At 43.7% G+C, this 9008-nt stretch overlaps 1 protein-coding gene across 1 annotated transcript in view; it reads right to left on the bottom strand.

Moving 5' to 3' along the window:
• Positions 1-429: 429 nt before the first annotated feature.
• Positions 430-9008, bottom strand: part of UST (uronyl 2-sulfotransferase) — a 437794-nt gene continuing 429215 nt past the window's right edge. Inside the window, exon 8 of the mRNA XM_040350590.1 lies at positions 430-951. Within this exon, the coding sequence (XP_040206524.1) occupies positions 659-951 (293 nt within the window). The 3' untranslated portion in view covers positions 430-658. The remainder of the gene's footprint in view (positions 952-9008) is intronic.

Raw genomic sequence — 9008 nt, 5'->3', positions numbered from 1 at the left:
TTTGGCCTGAGGTGGGGGGCGCCGGAGCCGAGCAGTGCTGAACGTCGCAGATCAGAGCTGATCGGTGCCATTTGGAAATGCACGAAAAGGCCCGAGGACAGCTCGGCTAACCTCGGCAAATCTCGGGAACAAAGTTTTCCTGAGGTTTGCCGAAGTGTCCTCGGCCTTTTAGGCCGTCCCCCGTCTCTGGCCGCATGTGGTATTGCATGCCATTAAAGTCAAGGCAGATTTTTGTTTGCATTGACTTCAATGGGGAAACTTGCTTTGATATGCGAGTACTTTGGATTACGAGCATCCTCCTGGAACGGATTATGCTCGTAATCAGAGGTTCCACTGTACCTGGACACCATACCATGACATAGTACAGTAAATGATCTCTTTGCTATGAAAACTTTTGCTGTAGGCTTCCTACAAAATGCAAATACTGACTAAAACCCAAATGTCTTATTTTATTACTCTTCCATCAATCCCACTGAACATAAAAAAATAAAAGTAAACACGACCCGCAGAATCGGGTACATGTATTTCCCTAATACCCAACATGTGGGAAAGTGTTAATGCAGTTTAACATTAACCATGTTCCTTAAGGATTTTTTAACAATAAAAAAGCTTAAGAAATGGATCTGGACTTCTAGTCATGACTCGTGATGCCAGGGCATCACCTCTTATAAATGTCCTCCAACCACTTCTCATCATCTTGATTATCCTCCTCGTCTATTATTGACTCCATTGTTTCCATAGGGACAGGAAATGGGACTAACATTTCTTGACTAGGCAGTTTCTTCACTTGAGATTTCAGTCCAAACTTGCGTTTGAGCAAATGGAATTGTTCTTTGACATAGTAGTAAAATTCATATTCATATTTCATCCGCTGGTAGAGAACTTGTAGGGCGTTGGGAGAAGGGAACGTTTTTTTTACTGTGACTGTCAGATTTCCAAGTTTTCTGTGTTCTGCAGTGTAAAAAGTGGTAAAAAAAGGAACTGAATGTAATATAAAACAATACACATAATATATAACCAGAATACCAAAATTGTACTAGATATATATTATAGTCCACAAAGCTAAACAACAGTATAAAATTAATATAAGTACATTATCTTCTTTAAAATCTTGCTAAGGATCAAATATACGGACACCAGTTTGTAGACAATTACTGTAAGTTGAGTGCAGTACACAGTCAGGTAAACAAAGAAATACATCTCATTTTGTGGCGTTTCCTCTTTTCCACTTGGTCTGTATTTGACCATGACTTCAGAGTTTCCTAGTAGCTTAACACCAAGTAAAAAAAAACTCCCTGGCCTTGTGACTACATCTACAACTTAACTGGAAGGTTTATTGGTTTTCAACATAATTTTTTTTTTTTTTTTACATTTGGTCAGCAGGTGAAATACATTTTACATTTTCTTTCTTCCACCTGCTTGCAGGCTTAAGGCTGGGTTCACACTTGTCCGACAAACGCTCCTACATTGGGAGCTCATGTCGCATGACGTGTGAAAATCAATGTTTCCCTATGAGAGCTGTCCGACCCATGTCGGTCCGACTATGAAAATGCTCCCTGTACTACTTTGGTCCTACATTGATCCTACTTCAGCCCATTGAATGTCATTGAAGTCGGACCAAAGTAGGAGCCTTGTCCTAACCACCCGACTTTTGACATCTGACATGTGATTACAGCAGCAGTAAAAGGAATTTATCTCACTCTGAGATTGTTTTGATTGGTCAAAGAACAAGTCAGACTATCACAAAGTCGGATCAAAGTAGTATCCTGTTCATGAAAGTAGGACGGATGTAGGACCAATGTAGGACAGATGTCGCAGAGCAAAGTAGGATGAAAGTAGTACTGCTGTCGTGTAGTATAGTGTGAACCCAGCCTAAGGCCGGGTTCACACTTGTACGACAAACGCTCCGACATTTGGAGCTAATGTCGCATGACGTATGAAAATCAATGTTTCCCTATGAGAGCTGTCTTAACTGGTCCGACACAAGTCGGTCCGACTTTGAAAAAAGTTCCTGCACTACTTTGGTCCGACTTTGATCCTACTTCAGCCCATTGAATATCATTGAAGTCGGATCAAAGTAGGATCTTTGTCCTAACCATCTGACTTATGGCATCCGACTGGGTGATTACAGCAGCAGTAAAAGGAATTTATCTCACACTGGGATTGTTTTGATTGGTCAAAGAACAAGTTAGACTATCACAAAGTCGGATCAAAGTAGTATCCTGTTCATGAAAGTCGGATGGATGTCGGACCAATGTAGGACTGATGTCGCAGAGCAAAGTAGGATGAAAGTCGTAACACTGTCGTGTAGTATCAGTGAGAACCCAGCTCCGACATTGGGAGCTCATGTCGCATGACGTGTAAAAAGCAATGTTTCCCTATGGGAGCCGTCTTAACTGATCCGACACATGTCGGTCCGACTTTGCAAACGCTCCCTGTACTACTTTGGTCCAACTTTGATCCTACTTCACTCCATTGAACATCATTGAAGTAGGATCAAAGTCGGAGCGCAGTCTTGCACGCTCCGACTTTGGCATGCGACTTGTATTCTACTGATCTTGAGGGGGAAATTTTAAGCAAAAAATCGGCATGGGTTCCCCTCCAAGAGCATACCAGGCCCATGGGTCTGGTGCGGATTTAAAGGGGAACCCCCTACGCCGAAAAAACAGCGTGGGGGTCCCCCCAAAATCCATACCAGACCCGTATCCGAGCAGCAGCCCGGCCGGTCAGAAAAGGGGGTGGGGACGAGCGAGCGGCCCCCCTCCTTAACCGTGCCAGGCCGCATGCCCTCAACATGGGGAGGCAGGGTGCTATGGGGCAGGGGGGCGCACTGCGGCCCCCCCACCCCACAGCACCCTGCCTCCATGTTGATGAGGACAGGGCCTCTTCCCGACAACCCTGGCCGTTGGTTGTCGGGGTCTGCGGGCAGGGGGCTTATCGGAATCCCCCCCGCAGATACCGGCCCCCCACCCTAGGTGAATGAGTATGGAAGTAAAGTGTTAAAAAAATAAACACGCTACACAGGTTTTTAAAATATTTTATTAGTCAGCTCCGGGGCCCCCCTCTCTTCTTTTACGAGGGGGGGCTTGCTTCTTCCGATGTCTTCTGGGGGGGTCCCAGTCTTCACCGCCGTCTGGTTCTCTTCTGCCGGGTGGGGGCCGCTTTCTTCTTTAGCTCATTTACAGCGGCCCCCTCCCGGGCTTCCTCCGACGTCTTCGGCGGGGGGGTGCCCGGGCTTCTGTCTCCTTCTGCCTACTTCTTCGCTGTTGACACGTCGCTTCCTCCCGCTGTAATGCCGTGTGTGCGGCTCGCACCGACTTATATAGGTCTCTTATGACGTCACAGTTCCATCATGCTCCGGGTGCACGGGTGCTAAAGAAGAAATCGCCCCCCCCCCCCGGCGGAAGAGAACCAGACGGCGGTGAAGACCGGCACATCCCCCCCTCCCCCCGCCGAAGATGCCCAGGAGGGGGCCGCTGTAAAAGAGCTAAAGAAGAAAGCGCCCCCCCCGGCAGAAGAGAACCAGACGGTGGTGAAGACCGGGACCCCCCGCAGAAGACATCGAAGAAGCTGGCCCCCCCTCGTAAAAGAGCTAAAGAAGAAAGGGGGGGCCCTGGAGCTGACTAATAAATTACTTTAAAAACCCTGCAAAAAATTGCCAGGTGAATGGCTAGGGGGATGTACCCCATACTCATTCACCTAGCATCTGGGGGCCCCTTTTTTTAAAGGAGGCTCCCGGATTCCAATAAGCTCCCCTCCCGCAGACCCCGACGACCAACGGCCAGGGTTGTCGGGACGAGGCCCTGTCCTCATCAACATGGGGACAGGTGCTTTGGGGTGGGGGGGCCACAGCGCGCCCCCTTCCCCAAAGCACCTACCCCCCATGTTGAGGGCATGCGGCCTGGCACGATTAAGGAGGGGGGCTGCTCGCTCGTCCCCACCCCTTTCCTGACTGGCCGGGCTGCTGCTCGGATAAGGGCCTGGTATGCTCCTGTGAGGGGGAACCCATGCCGTTTTTTTTATTTGAAATTTGGCGTGGAGTTCCCCCTCAAGATTCATACCAAACACGGTGCTTGGTATTGGCAGGGATCCAAGTTGGATCCCCGTTCAATATCGTGCCGTGGCTATATGCAACCGCAGGTAAAAGCACTGTACAAATGCAGCTAATCGCTGTGCCTGGAGTCTTGAATTCCAGCAAAACATAAACATGCTTTTAGCTGCGGCAAAACAGCCATCCATGTGAAAGGGGCTAACAGTGCTGTACAATACAAGCACCCGCTGCTGTCTCAGTCAATGAGAAAGAAGAGTCCCAGACAGCTGAGACTTGTGCAGCAACGCTGGATCGAGATGGGGCATAGAATGCATCAAGATAAAAAGGAAAATAAAAAGCTGCGCAAAACTGATATAGGGTGACCTATATACGAATACAAATTAAATCAATAATGAGTGCTGTAATTGTGCTAAGACACTCTCCATAAAAAAAAAGAGAGTGACTATATAAACATATGTGAAATATATAATAACCCAGTGACAGGTGAAATCACTCAAAGTCCAAAGATGAACAATCCATCCAAATAAATGTGTCCAAATTGTATTCTTCAAGTGAGAAATCCACAACATCCAGGAAACGTGAGAATAGAAAGGCACCTCCACCATAAGTATTTGCTGCCTCTTACCAGCTAAAAAGGTCACAATCGCATGTAAGCTGATAACTCCCAAAACGCATTTCCACCAGGAAAAGCCTTATTGTAGGTATTCTCATTCAGTGTATATATCGATGTGCCATATAAGAGAGAAGGACTCGCATAGTGTAAAATCCAAGATGCATTTAATATAAAACGTAAAAATGCGCACTTACAAAGATATCTAATGTTAGAAGCATAAAAGTATCGAGTCGGCCAGCTCCTCGATCTGCCTGCCCGTGTCTTCCGGGTTCGGTGGGTAACGTCAGAACGTTGCTTGCCCAACGTTTCATCTCAAAGGGGACGTGTTCACGGGATCACGGGCGGCGTTCTGACCACCGCTTAAATACAATGTTAAATGACATAGCCTTGCTGTGAATCCCAAAGAGACCGTACCAACGCCATTTTGGATAACTGGTGATAAAGGGACTCCTAAAGGAGTTGTCTCCACCTCTACCACATTTGTCCTCTAATAGTCCTCCTGTGTCTGTATTGGACAGAGTGTTGGACAGAGAGTGAGTGGAATAACCCTTCTCAACAAATCTTTGCGTGAGGACCTGAGCCTGCTCTAAAAATGTTGTCTGGTCAGTACAGTTCCATTTTAGTCGCAGGTATTGACTTTTTGGTACCGACTTCAGCCTTGAGGCATGATGGCAGCTGTCACTGGGTATAAATGAGTTGCGGTCAGTATCTTTAAAAAAAGTGGAAGTAATAAATCCTCCATTACCTACAGAAATGTTTAAATCCAAAAAATAATTTTTTTCTTGGCTGGCCTCTTGGCTCAAATGGATACCCCTGCCGTTGTCATTAAGGAAATCCATGAACTGCACAAGCTCACCCTTGCTACCACTCCAAAGGAGGAGGATGTCGTCTATGTAGCGGGCCCAAAGGACCACTTCAGATCTACTTTGAACACAGATGACATCCTCCTCCCATTTGGCCATGAACAGGTTCGCTAAGCTGGGGGCATATTTAGCCCCCAGCTTAGCCCCCTGTCCTGTGTGTAAAAGCAACCATCAAACCAGAAGAAATTATGGGTTGCTGCAAATTCAAGCAGTTCCATAATGTAATCCATCTGTCTGGTTGGAAGATTAGAGCCCCTCCTTAAAAAGTGAGAGACAGCCTCAAAACCCAACTGGTGAGATATGACTGTGTATAGAAAAGTGACATCTGTGGTCACCATCCATAGATCTACTGGGGGCTTGAGGGAAGACAAACGATTAATGACATGCCGGTTGTCTTTAATGTAGGAAGGTATCTCACGTACCAAAGGCTGCAAAAAGTGATCAATGTGCTTGCCCACCCGGGAGGTGAGAGAGTCAATCCCACTCACTGTGGGTCGTCCCGGGGGGCAAGTCTTTTATGCACCTTTGGTAAGTTGTAGATGATCGGGATCCTGGTGGATTTTGGGATCAAAAAAACTCTCTCTTTTTTGTTAAGGATATTGAGATACCTCTCGAGACAATTTTCTCCAGAATCCTCTTATATTTATCACCTGAGTTTAATGTCAAGGGAGTATAGGTAGCTGAATCGGAAAGAATCCAATGCATCTCTTTCATATAGTCGTCCTTGTTCAGGACAACTATTCCGCCCCCTTTATCAGCGGGGCGGATTACTAAATGCTTATTAGAGCATAGGGATCCAATGCCCATTTCAATATCCTTTTTGTTTTTTATCCATTTGATTTGTAACTTATCCAAATCTTTAAGGGCTAGATCCCTAAAAACCCTAAGTGAAGGTGAAAGATGATCAGGAGGATTAAAAACTGAAGCATTAGATAGGCCAGAATAAACATAGCCTGAAGAAGCATTTCTTGAAGGGTTAGAGGAATTAGAAGCCATATAACGTTGCACATTTAGCTTGCAAACGTATTTATGAATGTCCATATACGTGTTAAATTTATTAAGATTTTTAGGTGGAGCATACTTGAGTCCTCTATCAAGTACCGCTAATTCAGGATCTGTTAGGGGGTGCGTGCTCAAGTTAAAGATGCCAGTGCCCACTACATCCTTGGACTTTTTGGACTGAGCACGCCTCCCCCCTCTAGTTCCTCTCTTAATTCTACCACCCTTTTTACTCCTTGGCCTAACCTGGGAAAACCCCACTGTGGTTGTCCATACTGGTCTTTTGAGTTGCCATCATTGGTGTTGGCATAATGGAAGTCGTAATAGCCTCCCCTTGGGCCTTCAGCCCCACTAGCGCCAGACGGCATCTGGTAGGCATCCTCCTCCTGACCAGATATACCCCTCAAGGGAAAGAAACTATTCTGAGTGGAGACATTATAGTCCAATTCGTATTTACCGTCATAGTGAGTTACTTCATTTTCTCTATATGTCTAAGATTGATTGTAATTCTGTCCTCTAGGTATAAAAAAAAAAAACATTTGTTCTTCCAGCAGTTTTTTCTGCCAGTCAAATACAATATTGGAATTGCAGTCTCCTAGATCTCTATTGAATTTTTTATTTTTTTTTTGGTTTTCTGTTCCCTTAACTCCTTTTCAAGTAATTTGAGAAGATTTTTAGATCTTTCCCCATACTCCCCACTTGACATGAAGGGTGAAAGCTTCTCTTTGATGAGTTTGATTTCATTGTCTAGTCTTTTAAGTTTGATAGCCTTCCGTTCTCCCAGGATTTTCAGGAAGCTTAAACCGGCCTCATTAAAATATTTGTACCATCCTTCAAGATCAGTTTCGCCTTTTTGCGGACAAACCTCCCACCTCAAACTGCAAGGTACCATAAGATGTTTGATATATGTTTCTAGGAAGGCTATATCCCACTGGGTGTGTATTTCTGACACAGTCAGATTTTTTAATCTCATGAAGAGACCACCCAAGTCACTATCTCCCTCTTTAAAAGTTTCAAAAACCCCATCAATGTTAACAACTCTAGAGGCTCTGAATTCAAATATATCCATATTGAAAAAAAGAGGGGAACTAAGGCTAAAACAACAAAAATTAATAAGTATATCAAACCCTACAAACCAAGGCTTAGTGGAACAGCTGCAATAATAGGTATAAGAATAGACAATGGTGAAAGAAATATTGAGCTTATTCGGTAAATATCAAGCAAGCAACTACAGGTGTTATACTACAACAAAAGACATACAGGAAAATAAAACGCTGCGCTAATAAAGTGAAAACTGATATAGGGTGACCTATATACAAATACAAATTAAATCAATAATGAGTGCTGTAATTGTGCTAAGACACTCTCCATAAAAAAAAAGAGAGTGACTATATAAACATATGTGAAATATATAATAACCCAGGGACAGGTGAAATCACTCAAAGTCTAAAGATAAACAATCCTTCCACATAAATGTGTCCAAATAGGTATATATGTAAGAGTATGTGAACCTGATGTGAGTCCCAAGTGACCGGTTATTTACTTTAATACCTTTATTATGTGAGACCAGATTAAGATCGTTTAGATCATTTCATTACTTTCTTATATAGGCCCTTTTTGCTGTGCCACATAGGTGCATTCATTTCGATGGATGCCCTTATTTTTTCGTCTGGTTCTATTTAATTTATTTTATTGTGAACCATTGGGGTGATTATTTTTTGTTTCAATATATTTTTATTGGATTATTCTAAATTTTACACAGGTAGCAAATAAAATAACAATGTTTTACAGTATACAAGAGGTGAAATAGCATACATCTTCGATTGCACATATACAATGCTAGTTAGGAAGTTGAGTATATACAATACTGTTTAAATAAGGTAGAGAATTCCTAGTGATACTTAATGTTGAAACAAAAATCTAATTTCAATCGTAGAAGGGAGGATTGAACACTTCCGAACACCCCCGAGGGGACTCACAGTGCCCGGGAGGCAATCCTTCCATAAGAGATGTTAACTAAACAAAAAGAGTAAATAATAGTATTAAATTAAATGAAGCAAATCATTTCAGGGTATCGTACCAGAGATTCCAAGTGGCCCAATGGATCGTATATTTATGAAGTAAGCCTAAGGATGATGCCAGTATTTTTTCATAGGAGTTATGAAGGTTGGTAAGGTCAACAGCATCATCGGGAGATGGCGGATTAGAATCTTTCCATTTCCTAGTAATAGATAGTCTAGCCGCTAAGAGGAAATGAGTTACAATTCTTTGTAGATTAGCTGGGCATTTTTCTATTCCCAGGGATAACAGAGCCAATGCCGGATCGGGTGTTACTTGTGTTTGTGTCAAATCAGAAATTGTTTGGAAAATTTGTGTCCAGTAGTTAAGCTTAGGGCAGCTCCACAATATATGAAATATGTCCCCTTTAGCAGTACAAAGTCTCCAACACGTGTTGGGGGATTGGGAATTAAATTTGTACATT

The sequence above is a fragment of the Rana temporaria genome, chromosome 4, assembly GCF_905171775.1.
Source record: "Rana temporaria chromosome 4, aRanTem1.1, whole genome shotgun sequence".
In the NCBI taxonomy this organism is placed as follows: domain Eukaryota; kingdom Metazoa; phylum Chordata; class Amphibia; order Anura; family Ranidae; genus Rana; species Rana temporaria.
The sequence above is the reverse complement of the archived record's forward strand: the minus strand, read 5'-3'. Positions and strand labels throughout refer to the sequence as shown.